Source organism: Dicentrarchus labrax, unplaced genomic scaffold (genome assembly GCF_905237075.1).
Source record: "Dicentrarchus labrax unplaced genomic scaffold, dlabrax2021, whole genome shotgun sequence".
Classification (NCBI taxonomy): domain Eukaryota; kingdom Metazoa; phylum Chordata; class Actinopteri; family Moronidae; genus Dicentrarchus; species Dicentrarchus labrax.
This window is the reverse complement of record NW_026136703.1, coordinates 13,473,878-13,496,084: the sequence shown is the minus strand read 5'-3', so window position 1 is coordinate 13,496,084 and position 22,207 is coordinate 13,473,878. Positions and strand designations below refer to the sequence as shown.

The 22,207-nt window shown below is 39.7% G+C and overlaps 3 protein-coding genes across 4 annotated transcripts; 1 reads left to right on the top strand and 2 right to left on the bottom strand.

Annotated features, from left to right (window-relative positions):
* Positions 1–39: 39 nt before the first annotated feature.
* On the bottom strand, positions 40–2,341 carry LOC127361402 (uncharacterized). The gene has a single exon (XM_051395986.1). The coding sequence runs from the start codon at positions 2,323–2,325 to the stop codon at positions 1,210–1,212; it is 1,116 nt and encodes a 371-aa protein (XP_051251946.1). The 5' UTR covers positions 2,326–2,341; the 3' UTR covers positions 40–1,209.
* Positions 2,342–2,694: 353 nt separating this feature from the next.
* Positions 2,695–5,870, top strand: iah1 (isoamyl acetate hydrolyzing esterase 1 (putative)). The gene is made up of 6 exons (XM_051395991.1): positions 2,695–2,843; positions 2,978–3,030; positions 3,108–3,259; positions 4,262–4,423; positions 4,534–4,655; positions 5,486–5,870. The coding sequence occupies exons 1-6, from the start codon at positions 2,778–2,780 to the stop codon at positions 5,660–5,662; spliced, it is 732 nt and encodes a 243-aa protein (XP_051251951.1). The 5' UTR covers positions 2,695–2,777; the 3' UTR covers positions 5,663–5,870.
* On the bottom strand, positions 5,839–21,143 carry adam17a (ADAM metallopeptidase domain 17a). Of its 2 annotated transcripts, XM_051395983.1 has the most exons (20): positions 20,909–21,143; positions 20,471–20,603; positions 19,410–19,543; positions 19,048–19,136; positions 17,982–18,171; positions 15,519–15,649; positions 15,161–15,247; positions 14,104–14,229; positions 13,572–13,716; positions 13,135–13,226; positions 12,461–12,613; positions 11,656–11,855; positions 11,409–11,512; positions 11,159–11,293; positions 10,454–10,584; positions 10,193–10,271; positions 9,954–10,042; positions 9,704–9,763; positions 8,655–8,691; positions 5,839–7,599 (listed from the first exon to the last, which is right to left on the bottom strand). In XM_051395983.1, exons 1-20 carry the CDS (start codon positions 21,012–21,014, stop codon positions 7,202–7,204), a joined length of 2,619 nt encoding a protein of 872 aa, XP_051251943.1. In that variant the 5' UTR covers positions 21,015–21,143; the 3' UTR covers positions 5,839–7,201. The 2 variants fall into 2 exon arrangements, with proteins under 2 accessions (XP_051251943.1, XP_051251944.1); XM_051395984.1 differs by lacking the exon at positions 8,655–8,691.
* Between the last annotated feature and the right edge of the window lie 1,064 nt (positions 21,144–22,207).

Below are 22,207 nucleotides of genomic sequence, written 5' to 3'. Positions count from 1 at the left end.
TGTTGGTGTTGTTGATGCCAACAGAAGACCAAAGCAACATTTTGTTTCACTGTGACAGGCACTGCTCAGACGAAATTTATTAGTTAAATATAAGGACAATGCAACCATTGATTTTGACAATAATGTCATCCTATCATTTTTAACTTATCTGAGCATAAACTTACAGTCCATAATCCCCCTGTTCATTGGGCTTTCAGGGTTACGACTGATTCACTTCCTTATGTTGCTATAAATATTTAATAGATAGCAATACATTAAACCATAATCAAAACTTGCTCCACCATTAAAAATAAAGAAATCTGCAAGACAGATGACTTTATAAAAGCCAAAGGAGTCAAACCGTAGCACTTACAGGTTGTAAATCAACCACTGAATCTTCCTTTGTCAGCTCCATTCACTACTAGCACAGCAGGGGTTAATTACTGGGTAAAGCTGGGTGCTGGACAAAGAACAAACGTTGTGAGCGACCGGTCAGATTTATGACCTTATTACGTATTCTTTAATCAGATAATTACTGATTTAAATATTTTTGCCACCGTTAAACAATTGTATTTTGCAACATTTAAAGCTGCAGTGGGTAACTAACTTTGCTGAAACTTTCACTACATCCTGACAGTAGCGCATGAAATAAGTAATTTGTGACATAAACACAGATGTATTTGACAACCTGGAGATGAGACTCAACAATCAAACAAATGCCTTTAGGAGCACTAGCAAGAGCCAGAGGGACAGGATTTTTTCTCGTGTACTACGGCCAAAAGTCATTTTTATAAAAAATTACCTACTGCAGCTTTAACATCTGAGAAGTGTGACATATTTTGTTAATTATATAAAAGCTGCTGGGAGTAGCATTAACTGTGTGTGACAAAGGCTACACCAAATACAAACCAGTGTACAGAAATCATCTCAACAACTAATCAATACTGTGTTGAATGAGAGCTATATAGTAGCTATACAGTACTAAACATTTAATCTTATTAGCAGCTTTTCTGTATAATCCTCTAGAAGATCGTGAAGATGTTAAATCATTTCAGTGACATGTCCATGTCTCCCTGCACAGAGGTCAGAAGACAGAGGGTGTTTAACAGCAGTCGTTTGGTTTTCTTCTTTTGTGAGAGGTGATGATTCAAGGGACCCACAGTACATTTATTTTAAAGTGTCCAGAATTCCTATCAAGGCCAACATTCCTCTTCAAAACATCTTCCATCCCTACTTTAAGCTTATCAGAACAGCCACTGCCATCGCCAGCATCATCAAGATTCCGACCTGCGAAATCTTGCTCAGGTTACCGTCCTCAGTCTTCTCCTGCTTCTTCCTCAGCATCTCCTCTTTGCGGGCCCTGAACTCCCTCTCTCTCTGGAGCTGCTCGGTGTAGTGCGCCTTGAAAAACTTGTCGAAATCAAAGATGCCTCCTAGGCTGTTTGGGTCCGCCGCAGACCGCCGGCCCCCGGTTTGCTGCTTCGCGCTGCTCCCCGTAGTGTCCTTGGCGGAGGGTCTGGCTACTGCGACGAGGTCTGCCAGACTCAGCAGACCCAGGTCGTATTTCTTCCTCAGTGTCTTATTGCCCAGCACCGTGTAGGCCTCGCTGATCTCAGAGAAGCGGAGGGTGGCCTCGTCGCTGCCCGCGTTTCTGTCCGGGTGGTAGACGAAGGACTGCTTGTAGTAGGCTGCTTTTATTTGGCCTTGAGTGGCGGTGGGCGTCACCTCCAGGATCTCATAGTAGCCTGTTTTGGTTTTGTAAAGGGGCTCAGACTGGGTCCCGTAGTCGCTGTACGCTCTGATAAACACAGACTGTACATGGCCGCAGCACTGTCGCCGACTACCGACACTCTGGAGCCGACTACCGACACCCTGGAGCCGACTACCGACACCCTGGAGCCGACTACCGACACCCTGGAGCCGACTACCGGACCCGAAGGCGCAGAAAGTCCGTCGAAACGTAGCATAACTCTGACACCGGGAGGGATTTCTTTCTATAATTTGAACCCGGGTTTTGTTAGGAAGTGAATACCCTTTGTTAAGTCCAAAATAACAACAATGTTCCGGGATATTACCGTTTTCCAATGCACTGTCAGCACTATCAAACAGCGGCGTTACCCTTGTGTAACTGCCCTGAGGAACTCCAACGGTCACTCTGCCCGCGGCAGTTCCGACTCCGTACAGTTCGCCATGTTGAACGTCGCCCCACAGAAAGGCCGCCGATAGAGACGGAGCTTGAACTGCACTGTTGTGTTGCTTCGTCTGACTCTCCAGGAGGTAACGGCTACATGTTTTCTGTGTAAAGTCGTACGCTCCCCTCCCGAGACGTTGCCTGACCTCCGCCATGTTGACTGAGAGCCAAATAAAACAGGATATCCGCGATGAGGAGGGAGGCTCGTCTTACTGCAGCGCCCCCCAGTGGTGCGTTTGAAAAGGTGAAATCAGAAGATTTATATGATGCTAAAGAATTTAAATCCAAATTTTGACTTTCAAGGGGGAAAAAATTCGGTATTTAACCTTATTTTTTACCGTAGTTAAAGTTAAAAATGTCTGTGCAGTAGCAAGTATTTTTTTTTTACTTCGTGGCAATAATGGGCTTGTAAAATGTAAAAAAAAATAATTTACATTTTATTATTTATCTTTAGAGTGTTTATCTATATAAAATTAATTATTTTGCTGAATATCTAACATGTAAAAAAAAAAAAAAAGTCACGACTTTTATTGTGAAGTATGGCAACACGCCCCTCGAACCGGAAGTGTGTGTCTGTCCAGTGCAGCCAGTTCCTACTTACAAGTTCATGATGTCCAATTATAAAACAGTCATTTGGCCTAAAGTGGTTTTATTTGGGGACTCCATCACACAGGTTAGTCATACACACTGATCGATTTTACTGTTATCATGCAAATTGTCCGCTACTCGGGTAATTAAGTTTGTGAGTTAGCATTAGCTGCTAGCTCAAGTTTTGAATGAATAAAGCAGTGCTGTTGATTCTTTCAGTTTTCATTTCAAGCCAATGGTTGGGGTGCAGAAATATCCAACAAACTAGCAAGGTAAGTAGTTTCCATATATTGGTTGTTGATTAGTTTTTTTCCTTAATGTAAGTGTCTGACTTGTGTTTCCTCTTTAGAAAGTGTGATGTTGTAAACAGAGGGTTGTCTGGCTACAACTCCAGATGGGCCAAGATAATTCTTCCTCGCCTCATCGACAGTCAAAACTCAGCAGACAACAACATCGCTGCTGTCACTGTCTTCTTTGGAGCCAACGACTGTGCACTGGAAGGTACAGCTCCTCTGACAGAGCCTGTACTGGCTGTTTAAGAAGATTAATAATGATACTATTTTCTAACGATAGATATATAACTCTGGACTGATTTCATAACTGTAGATCTCTGTATTTTTTTCTTACTTTCTTGGGTTGGAGACTACAGTTTTTGTTTTTTGGGGGGGGTATATTTACCTTTATTACTATGTGCCTCTCTGCAATATAAAGAAAGACATGAATGGAGGTCACAGATAAAGAGATATGACATGTAACAAAGGTCCCTGGCTTGAATCAGATCTGGGGATTTGCTGTTTAGTGGTATACACCATAAGCTTCCGGCTATCAGGATGCCTCGAGACGACAAAGTTTTAACCCAATGCCTGTGTTGCAAACGTTAGCTGTGTCCCAATAAATTCTACAAACAAATCTTATTCAGTAAAATACTGTATGCAAATCTTTATACTGTACTGTTTTGTGCAGTTACTATACAAGAAATCATCATCCTTCAACATTATATACTACTAACATGAAATGATCCCATGTTGGGTTTCAGTATTTTGTTTTATAAATATATGGACAGTAGAACTGTATCTTTAAAATACCACTGCCAAATTTGACAAATAAACACTTTTTTTTGTTAGAACCACCAACATTTGCTCTGTGACTTGAATGTGAGCCAATACAGTGTGTAAACAGTACAAAAATTGTTCTCCCTACATGATTTAGTCACTTTTCCAGTGTGAACGTACAACATACTCAAAATCTGATTTAGAAATATGTTGATATTTACCGTCAGTGAGGGCTAACAAGATAAGATGCTACTGGAAAAAGCAGGATCCAGTGTGTCTGGAGCTTGACACTAAAAGCCAGGAAGTGGAAGCACATAACCAAGTTGCTGGAGTAGTTAAATGTTTTCTGGTGTCATACACAGAACCGAAACCACTACCAAAACTTAAATGAATCATCCATTCCTTCTGTTTCTCTTTGATTTTGCTTCATTTGTGTGTTCCTGTCATGCAGATAAAAACCCCCAACAGCACGTCCCTGTGCAGGAGTATTCAGAGAACCTGAAGGACATCAGCAGGTTTCTGGCTTCAGCTGGAGTGTCAGCGGACAGAGTGGTCTTCATCACTCCTCCACCTGTTCATGAGGCAGCCTGGGAGAAAGAGTGCATGTTGAAAGGTAGCATTTCTTCACAATTTTTCTTCTCTCTTGTTTTTGTATCGTCACACAGACCATTTTTACACTCCAAGTCTATAAAGATCATGAGTGCTTCTTTGTGTCTTTTCCAGGATTTCCTCTCAATCGCCAGAACTCTGTAGCGGGGCAGTACGCCCAGGCGTGTGTCCAGGCTGCCGGTCAGTGTGGTACAGATGTCCTGGACCTCTGGACACTCATGCAGAAAGATGGACAGGTGCGTAGTGCTTGATACTGTCACTGCTGCGTGTTGTTAGAGGACACTGTAACATAAAATTCCCACATACTGTATATATGGCATATTAATTTTTTTTAAATGTCTAAATAGTACCAAATAATGTTCTTGGAAAGCTGTAAGATGGAATTTAATGTAAGGAAAGGCAGTGGTTCTGGCATGCCCTCTTCAGAAAAACAAAAAAAGCTCACACCACCCAACCCACAGTGTTTAACAAATAGGGTAGTAATAGGGTAAACAACTAATAAAATACTGAGTTAGGTAGTGATAACTACATGTATAACCTAGAGATTATTTAAGTAAGAGAGATTTTTAAATTCCTTAAGTAAGTTTAAAAAACTTTGTACAGACAAGGATTGAGTTCAACATCTAAAGATATACAGAGAGTAAAATATCCAATAGTAAAGGAGTAATAACTTAATATTTACTGGAATTTAAATTGAGCTTTTCTCTTTTATTTTCCTTATAAGTAGTACCAAATTACATGATTATTTTGAGGAAATCATTATACAATCAGACCCATAAAGTAAAACAGGCAGTAGAAACAGTCTGTTATATCCTGAGTGCATCTTCAGCATAAAGTGAATGGGCAGGAGAAAACCAAGCTTGTTTCATTGGTCTTATTTGTTGCGTTTACAATTCTAGATATAGTCGGTATGGTGCCCTTAAGTATTTTATCCTTTCAGATCTTACTATTATCTCGATATGAGGCAAACTGAAAGCATTGACCTTACCATGACCAAACATAATCTGTCTTTAAATTCATAACGTCCTGTGGCTTCAGACATCCCGTTTTGTCCTCTGCTCTGCAGGACTACACAGTCTACCTGTCAGACGGGCTGCATCTCTCAGAGAAGGGAAACCGGTTTGTGGCTGAGCACCTGTGGGGGCTGCTGGAGAGTCGTGTGGCCGACCTGCCCTTCATCCTGCCCTACTGGGGTGACGTTGACACCAAGAGCCCTGAGAGCAGCCTCCTCTGTGACCAATGAAGGACACTATGTTTGGAAAAACATCTTCCTTTAAGATCCTGCAGTGCTGGATATTCTGAGAACAATGTATTGCACTTATTAGAAATGACTTGGTAAACTGAGAGCCTGACACTGAACTATATTCCTATGAAACAACTGTGATTTGTTTTTGTAAAATGCGAGATCATGTATTAATGTTTAAAATGCACAATAAAGATTTTTATTTTGAGATGTGTGTAGGTAATACAAGCTAGAAAAAAAAAAAAAGGAACTCAAGGGTGGACATTTATATGCATAGACACATTAGTAATATACACATCATCAGAGTGAATCACACAGGACATCTGCTTGTTGTAACCGTTCATTTATCCAGTTTAGACAATGTTAACTACTTTTTTAGTTCTTGACCTACAGTTAAATATATATTTTGCAGTTTTCTTATGTGACACAGCAGGCAATAGTGGTGAGACGGCTTTAAATAACAGAGAGGTGCATAACTCACAGGACAGAAAACAAAGCAGTAAAATAACATTCTAGCACCTCAGTTGGCTTCTTTTCATATTAAATTCAGGATTGCCTGGATTTATGTTCACCTACTGGGAATTTTCATGTCTTTTTGCACAGAAATAAGTCAAAACGGTTAGGCACAAAATCTGAAAAGGCACCATGTTTCATACAGGTATCAACCGCTCAGAGAGCCCACATGACAAATAATCTAATAAAATGAGCCCAATACTGATAGACTACTTCTCAATCCTTGCACGGTATTAAGCATGTTGCAAGTACAAAGTATATACAATTCTGTCATTTTTAAAAGAAACCATTGTTGACACAGCAGTAAGAACATGTATACAACTTATTTCAATCCTCCAGTGATGTGAAAAATACTTTTAAGTGCAGTTTTGACACAGATTCAGGTCATTTTTATGTCAAGGTTTAGCATTGGCTGCTTAATATATCACACGGAAATGTTTCCTTTAATAGGAAAATAACCACATATACAACATCAATAATATTATGTTACATCATTCACCTGTTAAACTGTTAGTGGAGTGAACTGTTAAGATAGATAGATAGAAAACAACTTGTGAGCCACAACCATAGCTCACTTTTTATAACATGATATTCTGGCAAAGGTGGATAGAGCCTGTAATCTGTATTCCTGTATATTCAGAAACCTTTTAACCACTGGGTTACAACAAAAATATAATTTAACTCTGATGTGTTAGGGCAACCGGCCGGCGGTAGATTAATTTCCACAGACCTACTCAGATCTCCCAGACTTCATGTGGCCAAGGACCCCATAAAAAACTGAAAAAGGCACAACATTTTTCTCTGGTGATTCAATCCAAGTTACAGCTGACTGAATAGTGTCAGCTGAATTGTTGTCCTTAGATCTATTAAACACCAAATATGACCTATAAAAACACAATGCTATTACTGTTCAACACTCGCTGTGATTTGTAGTAAGAAATGTATTTAATGCAGAAAGTATTTGCATGTTCCCTAAAACACATATCAGTGCTGGCTGTCTGCTCTCAGCACTCTGTCTCTTTAGTGTCAATGCAGTCCTGCCTCTTGAGTCTCCGCCGGTCCTTGGCTGGCTGGTTCTGTTCTGTCAGATCCTCGTAGGAGGATTTCGTAGCCGACGAGCAGGCTCCTGCGGTTGTGAAATCGTCCGACAGGCCCTCCTCTCCCGGGTGAGAGTCGCTGCTGGTGTCCTCCTGGATGGTGGCCATCCGCAGCCCCCCTGCGCTGTCCGGGGTGGGGCCGCAGCTCGGGCCGGGGGCCAGGGTACTGCTGCTGCTTGCCACGGGAGAGGCCCCGACTTGGCTCAGCTGCTGAGGCTGCGGGGGCAGGGAAGAGGGCGCGGTCCGGCCGGCGGAGGAGGAGGGAGGCTGAGGAGGCTTGACGATGCGCACGGATGCTGACTCGAGGTTGTTCAGCATTTCTTGACTCTGCAGAAGAAGAACAAGGCGTGAGACCGAAGCGCGTCAGAGCTGACTGTCTCTGACTGAGGTGGAACTCATTCCCTTTTTACTACATTCTGCTCAAGTCAGACCATCAGATATTTTTCCTGATTCTCACAGTTTAACATCATTAAATAGTTTATCAAAGCCCTAAAGCTGTTTCCGTTATACTTATTAAGTTACATTATATGTTCCGCTATTGTGCCATTACCATCCCTAATGCCCAATTCAAAAGTGGGAATGAGTAAAAGAAACATTTCTCATTGCAGACATTTTGTGTTGTCAAACAGAGGCGTAACTAATATTAATAATGGCTGCAGTCCATTTAGGAGAACAAGGGCCCTGATATTGTGCATGCTGGCTCACTTGCAGGACTTACTGTCACAACTGAATGGAATTAAGCCATTGTTAATGTTATTAGTTGCTCCTGTGCTTTTCCCTGCGTTATAATTCAAAATGTCCGCCATGAGAAAGGTCTATAGAGGAATGTACCCTCAGTCTCCACGTGTTCCCAATCAAACCTAAAAAAGGACTTAACACAGTGCAGACAGCCAGTAAAAAAATAAAAACAACATAAAATAACAATCACCTAAACGACATTAGACCTCTTCATGTTGTGGCTTTGAACAGCAGCAGATGCAAAACTTAAAAATGTTGACACACACTGCATCAGATTTCACAAAAGACAACAAGGTGCAACCTGTTCAGTCGTCTCTCTGTTTGAATACTCCTAAAATGCAATCTTGCTTGCTTTCTTGAGGTAATTTCTGATCGGATACGACTCTGCGTGGACGACATGCGTGCAGAGGAACACACGCACAGCTGTTCAGTCACATTAAACTATTTGCTTTAGTTTCACTTCATCTCTCTGATGAAAAAGAGTGAGTGAGTGAGTAGGAGGGCTGGAGATGTGCAACCAGATCAGTGATTACATCAAGGAGTAAGTGACTGCAGGAGTATCCCAAACGTGGGCCACCGACCATGCATCATCATGGACTCAATGGCAACGCATCGCAACACCAAACTGTGGCACACGCACTCACCTATGGCGGGAGCTCTACTACAAACTTCCACCATCTGCTGCAGTTCCAATAAGAAAGGAAAGGGCCAAGGCAAAGAGTGATGGACAGATCATTCGGAGCTTGAAGCCAGACCTGACCATAAGGACTGTCTTGGGAATGATGATCTTTCATTTTTTTCCCCCCACACACTGAGTGATGCAACAGACATCATTTCTTAAAGCCCCAAAGAACTTAGTTTTAAATCTTACTTTTTTATAAAAAAAAAAAAATAAATATTCATACATTTTTAAAATTAGAAGTTAACCACTCAAAAGATCAGCTAATCTGTGTAATCCGGGCTGTGTGCATGAGGGTTGATCAGATTTGATCAGCAGTGGCCTGCAGCAGAAACAAACAATCCCACAACTGTTTTCAGATTTTCATTAAATTTTTTCCTGTCTGTTGCACAAAAGTACGTAACATCATCTTTTTCTAACGGAGTTCTGCCACTTCAAACCAGTCAAAAGAGCACAGACACAGATTTCTCATGTGTGTTTTAACTGTATCACTTTATGTTGTGTTCATGTATTAATCCTCCTCTCAGAATAAAAAGCTGATTGAGAAAATATGCATTCAGGGCCTGCAAAATTATAAGTATATAAACAAATCTTAAAAAATATAAGAAAAGTCATATATAACTATGTTAACATTCTTGATTCTCTGCATTTTACATTATATTTCTACATTGTAAGGGTTCTTAAATATTATATAACCTAGCAGAGATTTGTTTGCTGTTAAAAATGAGAGAAGCTTTTATTTTATGGTTGCTCATTTAATCTTATTTATTTTACTCTCAGCAGGATTTTTGCATAATTTACATTTTGTTTACACTTAGGTTAATGGTGACAGATCATGCAGAGAGCCAGAAAAAAAGGCAAATACCTCAACCTGAACAATCAACCTTCATGCTCGCTTATCAAAGATGTCAGTATTTTTAAAAAAGTAATGTGGGATTGTATTAGTCTGGTTAATGTGGCTGCAAGGCCAGTGCACAAGATCATATACTGGCAACTGAGAGATGAGAAACTTACACTTGGAGGGTAGTAGAAGGTCTTTGTGTTCTCCTCATACTGCTGGTCAAGTCGTTTGTCCTACAAAAAGAAACATAAAAGGGCAGAGCTGTCAGTATTTGACAAAGTAAAAGTATTAAGGTTGTTACTGTAGCTCATGAAAAAGAGATCTACCTTGAACCACAGAGCTACAGAATCTAAAAAGAAGCCATTAATGGCACACAAAAGACACTGGGGTACTAGTGTAAATTAATGTCAAGCAGTTTCTTACCACACAGTGGACCAGGATACTGAGAGGAATCCAGAAGACGAGGGAAAACACCACGACAGAGCCCACTATGTTATCAGCCAGGAACTTCCCTGATGGAGAGGTGGCGTTCAGAAAGAAATAAAGACGAAGTTAAGGAGAGTGACAAGATTACAGCCATTACAAAGGAAACAAAAGAATGACCTCCACACATTCTCATGTGGTTAATTAGATTTGAAAGTGGTCTGTTGTAACCAACTCACCAAACGTGTTAATGTCCAGCTTGTCGATAAAATCCCACAACCTCTCGATCACGTCCTGCACCTGCTTCATGCACTTTCCCTGTTTTAACAAGAGAACAGCAGAATAAAGCAAAATCAATAAACTCATTGCAACATTCATATAACATTGTAAGACCTTTCAGTGCTGGACTGTGTTAGGAACTAAAAAAAAACTAAACAAAAATTGATGGAAACAGCTGGAATCCGGTCTGTGGAACAGATGGGAAAAATTTGGTGACTCACGGCTTCGTCACAGAAGCCCACAGTGCAGGGTTTTCCTTTGCGAAGGAAAAGGAAACTGCCATTGGTCTGGATGAAGGGAGAGCAGGTGCCATCTTTTCCCCTGCAGCACACTTTACAGGAGTCCTCCGTCTCTGCAAACAGAACAGGGGATCAACTTTAATAGCTTTTAACTGTTATACATGTTTTAATTATAATAAATACACCTTCCATTAACAGTGGAAGTGCACTCATTAAATTCTTTCAGACTGGATATCAAGTGTTCAGGGTAGTAAAGGCACAGCTGTGTTGTTAGTTAAGCCACAATATATTTAATAGTTTAACTGTTTTTAAAGGGTTTCATAAGCCAAGGGCTTATAGGATTTTAACATCCACTAGAGAACCTTTTAATCCTTCAACTGAAGGTTAAATATGAACATTTCACAAAATATTGTCTTTCTGGGGGTTTATCTGTAGAACTGACAACATATTCGTAAATATCAATGAAATTATTCTTTTTTTAAACCTAAAGTAAACAAAACCTTATCTTAAATGTAATCATGCTAGAAACTTTCCTGGGCATTTCTGATGATTTCCTTGATTTACACCTCATACAACAGTTGTTTTACAGCTCAGATGAACAGGATCCACACACTAGTCAGACAATCAACTTAAAGCCTTTATCAGTTTTGGGCTGTGGCACATTTTGCCCCTTGTCTTGCTCTTTACCGTTGCAGGCACAGGACTGAAGGTTCTGCATGGCCTCACAGAAGGGGTTGCACTCTCCATTGTGACATCGGCCGCTGTCAACACACACCGTGTTGTCGGCAGCATTTTCAGGAGGTGGACATTCACTGCTGTTGCCTAACATGTGAAGGAAAGTCAGAGAGATGTAGTTTTTTGCAAAAAAAAAAAAAAAAAAAAGATACCCAACATTAATTGCTCCAGTTCTTGTGTTACACCAGCAGGAGGCGCTCACCTGTGCAGGAGGATGTGCCTTTACAGGTAGCACTAATGGGTTCCTGGCACCGTGTTCCTGCCTGCTCAAACCTGCACTTCCTGCAGCAAGGGCTGTTTCTGTCACTGTGGAGAGAACAGAGACGTGTGACTCAAACTAATACCACAAAGATTATCTGTAAATTAAATCAATTAATCCATGTTTGAGTGTGTGTTTAGACTTGCCGCGCATGTTTTGTACAATTGAATCTGTCTTTTGGATCTCATACCTGCACTGTGCAGCACTTTTGAATTTGCATTCGGATGAGCAGCAGGGGTCGTCATTGAGGTGGAGTAGCCCAGGGTCACACTCCTCCCCCTCCTCCACCCTTGAGTTCCCACACACCTTACTGTTCCTCTCCTTGAAGCACACAGGAGCCTTGAAACGTAACGTCTTTCCTACAGAGATCTTGCTGCAGTTGGAGAACCGCTTTAGGAGGGAAGGTGAAGTAGATGGTGGTTACATATTAACTACGTATGGATGCTTTAAGCTCGACTGTGACTGTGTGACAAATTACTGCTATGAATATAAAATACTACTATCTATAATGTAAAAACAGATTTAAGTTTACAAGTTTATCTTTTTTGACAAAACTAAGCATGAATTTACAGCCACATGTAAAAGTTCCATGGACTAGATACAAGATTTGCTTTTAATCCTTGCAGATATCTTCAAGAGAGTCTAGCTTGAAGTGCAGAATGAGTCACTGAAGATAAACAGCAGCACTTCACCTTAAACTGCAGCAGAACTCATATGCATATATTAGCTGTTAAGGCCCATGGTGGTAGAAGAGGTACAGAATATCTCCTGTCTGTCATTATATTTCACAGGAACAACTCTGACTCACATTTATTTAACACTCTGTAGATTAAGCAGCTCATTTAGAAATTGAATTAACACTTCATATCACACTCTGTATCATGAACTCATTGTATCCTGTCAGCATAGTTATATACCAAGCAGGTCCTATATAGTAATGCTTCTGTTATACCCTACTGTATGACGCTTCACTTGTTCACTATGTGGGAAGTTACCTTGTTGTTGACATGGTCTCCACTCACAGCAATAGGGTACATGACAAACTTGCCCCCATGGTCGTCACTGGGAGCACAGTATGCGATATTGTCAGGATCGTGCTCCGCTCCAAAGTTATGGCCCAGCTCATGAGTGGTCACTAAATCTGCCTCCTGATGGGACACAAGTTTGTTAGTCAATCTGAACAAAGCTCTTTCAAGCACCAAATGCAGGACTGACACAGTGTCCTATTTTACATTTGACACGCCCAGATTGTGTGCCATTTAATGAGGAAAAGTAGAGTTAGACATGCCCTAAATGCACTTGCATCATGTACTTTAGATCACGTGCTATAGATAATTTAAATAGAGCCCTGAGTCTTTGCTCAGAAAGCACTGACACTGACAAAAAAAATCACTTCATCATAGAGGATACAGACTCTCAACCACTAAATCCCCAAAAAATTCCTTCCAGCTCATATTATTATTTTGTGCACAAGAGCAAGCAACATACTGATACTTGAGGTGTCAAAATGCAAACAGGCTAACATCATTACTCATACACCCACACAAATAGGTGCGTCTGCCCTACTTAAGAGCAGAATGATATGTTGCGTAACATCCTGCCGGAAACTGAGTGCACCTAGTAATTACCTTTGTCAAAGATGAAGATTTAAAAACGGGGTAAAACTAACCTTTGTTAGGATGGTTTTGCCATAGTTCTTGGTGCTGGTCAGGCCTGTGTTGAGGTAACTGGGCTTCTTTACAGAGTGAGATGGGTAGTATGCTATAAAATGACACAAACAAACAAAGAAGTCAGTATGTTAACAGTTTTCCCCACTTCCATGTCATTTTTGGCAATTCCCTGCACAGTATTCAGTCTACTAGCAGCCTAAGACACTAATTTACTTTCAGATTTTCATTAATACTGCAACATGGTGGTCTTTAACATATAACACACGAGCAACACAGCAGCGCAAAGTGTAACATTTAAATTAACATTTTAACATTTATTGCATTGATCAGACTACATGAACAATATACTGGTAATGTACTGTAGGTATTGCATGATTTAGATGTATATATACACCATTTAATGCTTAGCTCATGCTGCTAAAGGATGTGTCCTTACGTTTTGGGCAGAGGCCGCCCAGGGCCTGAGGTTTGGAGGGAGCAACATAGGCCAGCCCCAGTGTGCCCTCATCAAAATCCTGGTAGGTGAACAGGTGGGCCAGACACACAGTGGAGGCGTTGTCAGCTATGTCGGAGCTGAATTGCTGAGGGACACAAAGAGAACTATTATCTCCCAACATTTGTATACGTCAAAATCACTTTTACTCTGTTTCACAAGGACTCGAAACACTGTAGAATAATTCCTGAAAAGGTTTTACTAACATTAATAAAACTAAACTCATAAAGACAAGGACATTAACATTTCAAAATGTGTAATATATTTATAATACCATCACTCTAAATCAAATTTATAACATCTAAACCAGACGTCTTAACTTAAGTATTAAACTGCAGTGTTATATCTTTCATTAAGAGAGCTCTCCCCCCATGTACCTCTCACTTTTATAAGCCTGTTGCTCACAGGGAATTTAGTGTACCTAGACATATTTTTTCTGTCTGTCTATATCTTTCTCTCCGTCTCTGTCTCCTACCTCCAGAAGTTTTTTCACATCCCAGACCAGCTTTCCGCTCACAGGGCTGTTCTCCATGTTATAGTGGACCCAGCGGGGGCCAGAAACACCAGGCGGAGGACTCGTAGGCTCCTTGTTGATGATGATCTAAGAATGGAAACCAAAATACAACATTTATGAACAATTCATTATGTGTAATTACAGAATAGTAAAAAAGTTTAGCATATTGGGATTTGTGAAACCTTTCATAGACCAGATTTTAACATGCACATTAGATTTATTTTGTCCCTTGAATCACTGATTAATTTAAATTATTTTACATTAAACTCAAGATTGCCAGAAGTGGCCCCAGGCCTGTAAAAATAGTCATAGTTCATAGAGGAGACCTTGTGACTCTCAAACAGTCAGCTAAATGTATTGTGGTTGAAAGCAACATATTAGAAGGTCTTCTTGACATGTATGGTGAATAAAATTGGAAAATGACTCTGAACAGCTAAATGAATGCATATCTTTTCAGTGAGAAAACCCAGGACTCACAGTATGATAAACACTGTCTCCATTCATTCCCAAAGCCTGTGGAACAAATTAAATTACCCCACGTGGCTTCCACAAAAGCATTCAGTTCCTCCTAAAAATGCTTTTTTCAAAACCACTGAGGGACAGTGTTATACTCAGCTTCACTTCCAGTAGAGTGTCTCGATGTAAAACAAAGCTATCATGCTGGTGAGAGCAGCGATTGTTCCAGAAGTCAAGACTTGAGCCGTATTACAATGAAGTACAACACAGGCACAAGTTTGCGCAGCTATCTTTGTCAGGATATTCCACTCACTTCAATCATTTTGGCAGCCTAACTTACCCGCTTACCCTAACCACTTCAAGCCTAACCCTAACCCGGAACCCAGAAATTAGGTTTTGCCGCATTAGAACCAGTCTTTCCCTATGAGGACTACTGGTCCTAAAAAGGTCAGTGTTTATACCAGAAAGGGTCATATAAACACACACAAACACAAACACAAACACACACACACACACACACACACACACACACACACACACACACACACACACAAAAAACAACCTGATGGATTTGGACCCCATAGCCTTTGAATTCATCATCCCAAGTTGTGTTCCTATAAATGTCATCAACTCGATCAATCAGCTCAATCTGGAGTGAGTAAAAAAAAAAAACTCATTAACATACAGAAATATAAAAGACAATACCACAAAGATAATTAATTAATTATTAGACATACAGATTATAGATTACAGATATGTCAGTTTGATGTAAAACTGAACTGTGGAAATAAAAAATGACAATAAAGACAAAACATTCTCATCTGGTCCTGTTCAACTTAATACTCCATGGGAGCTCATTAACCCTTTACTTGCTAATTCTGCACTACTGAATGACGGTTTTGTTCATCATGAAGACCCACCAGATAGTTGAGAGTAACGCTCTCTTGTCCGCGGCCCATGTGTCTAAAGAAGCGGTAATCTGCGACCAGCAACAGGGGGCAGGTGTTCTTCTTATGATCGTGAGCCTGTCTCTTCTCTCTGTGGTGGTGCCCTACAAGGACGAAGCAGCAGGACACAGACACACAGACACACAGACACACAGACACACAGACACACAGACACACACACAGACACACACACACACACACACACACACACACAGACACACACAGACACACACAGACACACACAGACACACACAGACACACACAGACACACACAGACACACACAGACACAGACACACACAGACACACACAGACACACACGTATAAGGAAGGGGTAGAGAAAGAAAAATAGTCACAGGTAGACAAATAGAGGGGGGAGGAGAAGAAGTAATTATCAGGTTTTAAAACTCTGCCATATTCAAACAGTCAAGGGTAAGCTTACATAAAGACATCAAGAAGTTTAACAATGAGGCCATGCTCCAGTATCACATTGTTAATTGGCCTCATTTTTACATTTAGCAGCAGCTCTTTTTTGTTTGCCTGTGAACTGATTAAACTCTGCCTCTGTTCTTCAAGCCAGAATTAAATAGCAATTTATCTTTATAGTAGAGTCCTGAGTGCATAATAATAAGTGTGAATGAGATCTGCTGTATATCCTGACAGCTACAGGAGGCTCCCACAGTAAACTAAAGCCCACATTTCACACACAGACCGCAGTTAGGTTTAATTATCCAGCTAGAACAAAGGTTTTTAATGGGGTATACTCGATGATTTTTATTACTATACAAACACTTCTGTGTTGAATGTGTTAACACATAACCTGATTGTGCCAAATTGTATTGCAGGTGCTAGGTCTTGCATTAGCATAATCTGTGTATCAACTTTGTAAAGGTGATGCTAAGGTCTGCAATTATTTCTTTGAATAATCAATGATTAATTTAGTCAGTATGAGTGGTTCTCAAAAATACTGATAAATGAAAGCTGAATTTCACTTAGGGCTGCACAATAAATTGAAATATGGCAAAGTGGGATATCTAAATTATAGAAGGTGTAATTGTTTGATAAAGGTAAAATGTGTGAGAAAACATCAACTATTTTAACTGTAATTAGACACTGTAGTACAGAGATGTCCTGATCTACAAATCCTGTTCTCCAGATGTATGAAAACATGTTTGTTCGGTATAGACCTCAACAAATGTCACATTATCATGATTTCAATACTTTTTTCAATTAAGATGAGAATTGTGACGCAAAAATAAACATTGACCGTGTCATGCAAACTTTAGTTCACTGAAATAATATTATGTGAAACATAAACCTTTTTCCATGCATGTTTCATTGGAGTTACGTACGAAAAAGGTGAATTTGCCTACCCAATTTGCAATCGTTTTAGACACAAAAGGACGTAAATTTCTCCCACTAAGATGATTGCAAACCTAAATACATGATCATTTCAGGTCCATTTAACGTTAAGCCCTCCACATTTATTTTCTCTGGTCATGTGTTTCCAACTACCGTGACTCTACAACCCCCAAGAAGAACCACTGGTCCATAAAACGATAAAAAGTAGTGGAAAATATTTAGTGAAAAACAGTGACATAAATTTTTCAGAGCCCATGGGGATGTCTTAAAATTGCGCATTTTGTAATGTACAAATAAATTAAGCAGCCAATCGTTACATTTGAAAGTTGGAAGTGAACATCTGGAGGGATGTTGCATAACTGCACACATCTTTAACTCTTCAAAGACTCAGTAGTTGAGGAAATAACAGAAAAGGACAACAGGAAGACATCGCATTTGAGCATTACATCATACACTTGGCTATGCACTGTTCAGAAGTGTGGGTGTGCGCTGCCCTGGCTTCCACAACAAGCAGTGGGAGACCAGTGACGACTCAGAGTCATCTCATTGGGCAACAGAGCGTCCATGAATTTTAATGCCTCCTCCATAAGAACCTTCACCTCAACTCATATCCCCAGTGAGTGCTTTCAACCAGCAGCCAGTGAGAGGTGTTTTAGATTCCTTCGCTGGCACATTATCACTGTTATATGCTTTACATTACTGAAGCAGCATAAAAGAACCAAACGACATTTGGTTGTTACATAATACCCACTTGTCAGCAGTGTGTATGTGCATAAACTAGGTTTTACAGATAAAAGGGCTTTTATTAAAGTAACTGTGACAGAATCTAACACCCACCTCATTTATCTCACTACTACAGCCTCCTCCTTCCTTCTCTCCACCTAAACATTTGTTATCCTCCTACTCTTTAACATCCACAAACAGGAGCACAAAGCCTAGCCTGCTCCCGATTCTCGATCTCTAACCTTATATACTCCATCCTCCTCCTACACATTTCCACTACACAGGCACAATGAACACACACACATTTGCAAGACTCTCAACATTTACTGAGGTAAACAGACGGCAGAGCTCACCCTTTTCCTGGTCCACCCCCTCCTGCCCGTCCCAGTCACTCCTGGCATTCTGTGGCAGCAGGTCCTTAGCCTCTGCGTGGACGTAACCACACACTTTTGGAGAAGCAATGCGGCTCAGATTCTTGATGTCTTCTGAGCGATAAACCAGCAACCTGCCATCAATTGGGGAATCTGTAAACCTCCACAGGGGCTGGATGAGCAGACAAAGAGAGGTGGCGTTAGAGAACAAAACAGAGGAACCAGAGAGTCTCACAAGGAAGTAAAGAGAGATTGGAAATAGAAAGATATCGGCGAGGAATGCTGACAAGAGAAAAGCCAGATAGGAAGGACTGTGGCCATCTCTAACATACAGTATAACATACAACATTACAACATACAATAGTCCTGAAGTATTTGGACAGTAACATGTTTTGACTCTGTATTACAGCACTTAGGTTTTAAATAAAAAAAAAAAAAACAGCGTGCTGACTTTTAGCTGTAAGGCTCCTTGAGGGTGTTCACATCCATATTAGATGAACAAAGTAGGAAGAGTGGCCCCTTTTTACATAATGGCCCCTAGACTAAAGCACACAAAGAACAGACTTTGCCATCCAGAATGGAAAAGTAATCCAAAGAATTTCCTCCATTAATCTCCTGTGTTTCCCCAAGACATCTTTACCATCTTCATTCAGTCATTGATTGGCTGTATTCATAATTCTAATCATATATTTATAATCATTCACTGCTGCATTCTTTGTTATTCATGGCTGTACTGTGCTCATTCATGGGTTGTTTAGCAGTTATTAATTATGTGTGTAATTAGTTAATAGCATGTCTTATTAGTTAAATAAATCTTTTATATATTATTTGGTTTGTATAAAATTTACATCAGTGCACACGAGTCAAGAACTCTGTGGCAACCTTTGGATTGGCTTTGGTAAATACTGATAGGGTCGTCACAGTCTTCAGTGTCCTTTCTACTGTCAAATGTAGTAGATTAAATGGCTTCAGGGTCAAGTGTTTTACAAAAAAATCCCCCACCTATTTGGATTCTACAGAAAACAATGATTTTATAGGCACTTCTTACCTCTACGTTGTACTCCGCTTCATCGGTTAGAATATGAGCTGAAAACTCATCTCCCTCTATATGTGCCTGCACACGTGAATTCTCCTCTCCTGCAAACACAAAACAAGTAAGGTTAAAAGATTGATATTAGCAAAATAGATCCAGTAATCTATTAAGTAAAAAGTTGCACAGATACTTTAACATACCATTGTGTCAGCCACTATCTGAACTATGCAAAATCGGCCACAATCAAAGATCATAGTTATCCGTCATATTTTGCAAAGAATTTCAACTAATTTATCAGATTATGGTTTTAAAAATCAAGTATTATATTACATAGTAACATATTGGTGCTGCCCTGATGCTATATGTCGTTCACTCACCAACAACATGTCCAGTGAAATAGTTCTGAAGTGAAACATCGAAGTTCTTCTCCCTCCCATGTTTATCAAGAAACACAGCTTTGAAGTTGTCGGTGAAAAGCTTTGTGTTGGTGGTCAAGTAAAGCTTGAAATTTCTGATGTCGAAAAAGAGAAAAGAGGAACATGATGTGGCTGCTTTCAAAACTGTAAGGAGTCACATGAAATTCAGTGCCACAACAAAGAAAAAAGTACTGAAAATACTTAATTTGTTGACATGTTTTAGTCTAATTAAGTTTTTCTCCACACAATACTTTACTGGAGTTATTGGTCACCATAAATATAACTGTTTCTCTTTTCCATACTGGCAGCGAAATTATCCCTTCTTATTCTGACTTCAATTTAAGTGATGGGTTAAAAATCCACAGTCCTTGTTCTGTGCAAAACTATATCCAAAAGATCAGCCGAGGCTCAAATGATTCTTCAGCAATTCAAGACATATTTTTGACAAACTGAAAGTACCTTCCAAAGTAACTTGTTTTAATAAAAAATTCCCTCTTTTCCTTTGACAGTGTTTCCTTGCTGAAACGGTCAGAGAGAAAAGCAAAGAGGGAACTTCCTACTAAAAAGACTGTAATTATGAAAGATTCCCACTTCCTCAGACTACGAGTAACTCACTACGAGTGCTGAAGCATCATCACTTTAATATATAACATAATTGTCTGACATTTCTCAGATCCTGTCACTAACAACAACTGCATTTCACTATTCAGCTGAGCATAAAATTAGCTGTGTGGGCACCACCTGTGTGGTTCTGAGGGTTTTAACTCTTCTACCTATTTATAAAGTAACCACAACGAAGACCAAGTAAAGTTATCTAGGTTTCCATTTGGCTGCAGGGTTTGTGAACAGGCATCTGAACCCACTAACATCTTGTAATGAGTGTGTCTTAAGTGCCAAGTTCGCCACAATTACTCACAAATCAACATGTAATAAGAGTTGGGTCTTACACTAGAGTGACCTGTAACGTTTTCAATATATATGCATGTTGAGTTGGGCTTATTCTCTATTCTCTATCACTGTACCTGTGCAGAGCTGTGAAGCTCACCAGACGCTCCAGGTGGGACTGGGTGTGGAGGTCTCTCTTCCGTACGGAGTGCAGCTGGAGGCCGGACACTGGCAGCACATCATAATCTGACAGGATGGAGTTCAGAGTATCTGGAAGACAAGAGGCCACAGCGGTGAAACACAACCAAGCAGAAGCTGCTTTTGTTGATGTGCAAACAGCGGAGTGCTGCGGTCGAACAATCTCCAGCTGACGATGTGGTTTTATTTAGCAGCTAACCAGAACTCGATGTTCTTAACATTTTATAACACTTAATCCAAATATCAGCGTTGTTAACCACAGTGAATAAACATAAATAGCATTTAGCTACAGCACTGCTCGTTAACGCCCTTTAATTTAAAGACAGCATTAATATTAAAGCTAACGTTAGCTTGAGTTAGCTTGCTAGGCTACTCACCGAACTCCGGGGTTTCTTCCTGCTTCTCCTCCGGACTAACTCTTGATTTAACTGCACCGTTGACCCAACAAGGAGCGAGAAATGCGATTAAAAGTAAGCTCCTCATCTTTAGGAAGGTTAAAACAGCTATGCCAGATCTGTCATTGTCACAAGATAGTCGGTTATTCTTGGACAGCTAGCGTTAGCTGAGCAACCCGGAAGTGCGCCGAGTGGAAAACATCCGCTATTAACATGCGGGAAGAGGGTACACACCCAGCTCTACACACAGGTAGTTCATTAATGGTGGAAACAGTGCTTAGATCCTTTATTTAAGGGAAATGCCACAATTTAAAGAGACTATATCACAGGTAAAAGTCTTGTCTTTAAAAGTATAAATGTCCATTGAGAGGAAATACCCTTTTAAGAGGTTCATATATAGTTTATTAGAGGGATAATCCAGATTATTCAGCAATACTGCATTAAAATACTCCAATACAAGTATAAATCCTGCATGAAAGAAGTATTTAAAGTAAAGGCAGGTACGTATTATCAGCTAAATGTACGTACAGTATCATAAATATGAGTAATCATTATGTGGGAGGTTATAATACTGGATTATTGTTTCCAAAACATTAATATCAAAGATGTGTTCATGTTGTAAAAGGTGGAAGTTAAGTTTATCAGTACCTTATGTATTTGTGGGCAGTTTAATATGTTACAACCTGTCATGTTTTTTGTTTTGTTTTGTTGTTTTTTTTACATAAAAATTTAATTTGTAAAGTAACTAGATGATAAATTAAAGTATAATACTTTTCTCTGAAATGTAGTAAACGTATAAAGTAGCATAAAATCTATATACTTAAATAACCTCAAAATTGTATAGTATGTAAATGAAAGTACTTCCCACTACTGCCATGGTTTAATTAACTAATTAAAACTTTTGTATGGATAATTAACTGCATAAAGTTTATTTCTATGCCTCAGTGGCCCCATGGTTTTTATCTAAAATAACAAAATAAAAGTACTTCCAACACTGACATATGATTTCATTATAGCCATTTTTTCCCTTTATTTTAAATTTACAGTTCAGTTCAGGGAAAGAGTAGTAAATTCAGTAAAATGTTACATTTATCCACAGAAAACCCCTAAAATCTTATTACAAAAGACTTTAGCAGAATATTGATGAAATAAAATAAATTGATTCCCCCTAAATTAAATAAATTGTATCTCATTTAAGGTTGTCAAATCTATTCAACTATCAAGTCTAATATTACACAAAGAGATACAATGAATACACCAACATCCAAGTACATTATTAAG

Coding starts and splice junctions, on each gene's coding strand:
- LOC127361402 (XM_051395986.1), bottom strand. CDS start 2,325: ATGGCGGAGGTCAGGCAACGTCTCGGGAGGGGAGCGTACGACTTTACA.
- iah1 (XM_051395991.1), top strand. CDS start 2,778: ATGATGTCCAATTATAAAACAGTCATTTGGCCTAAAGTGGTTTTATTT. Junction 3,260..4,261: donor CAACGACTGTGCACTGGAAG/GTACAGCTCCTC, acceptor CCTGTCATGCAG/ATAAAAACCCCCAACAGCAC. Junction 4,656..5,485: donor TCATGCAGAAAGATGGACAG/GTGCGTAGTGCT, acceptor TCTGCTCTGCAG/GACTACACAGTCTACCTGTC.
- adam17a (XM_051395983.1), bottom strand. CDS start 21,014: ATGAGGAGCTTACTTTTAATCGCATTTCTCGCTCCTTGTTGGGTCAAC. Junction 19,544..20,470: donor AGCTTCACAGCTCTGCACAG/GTACAGTGATAG, acceptor TTTCGACATCAG/AAATTTCAAGCTTTACTTGA. Junction 15,248..15,518: donor GCGTTACTCTCAACTATCTG/GTGGGTCTTCAT, acceptor TACTCACTCCAG/ATTGAGCTGATTGATCGAGT.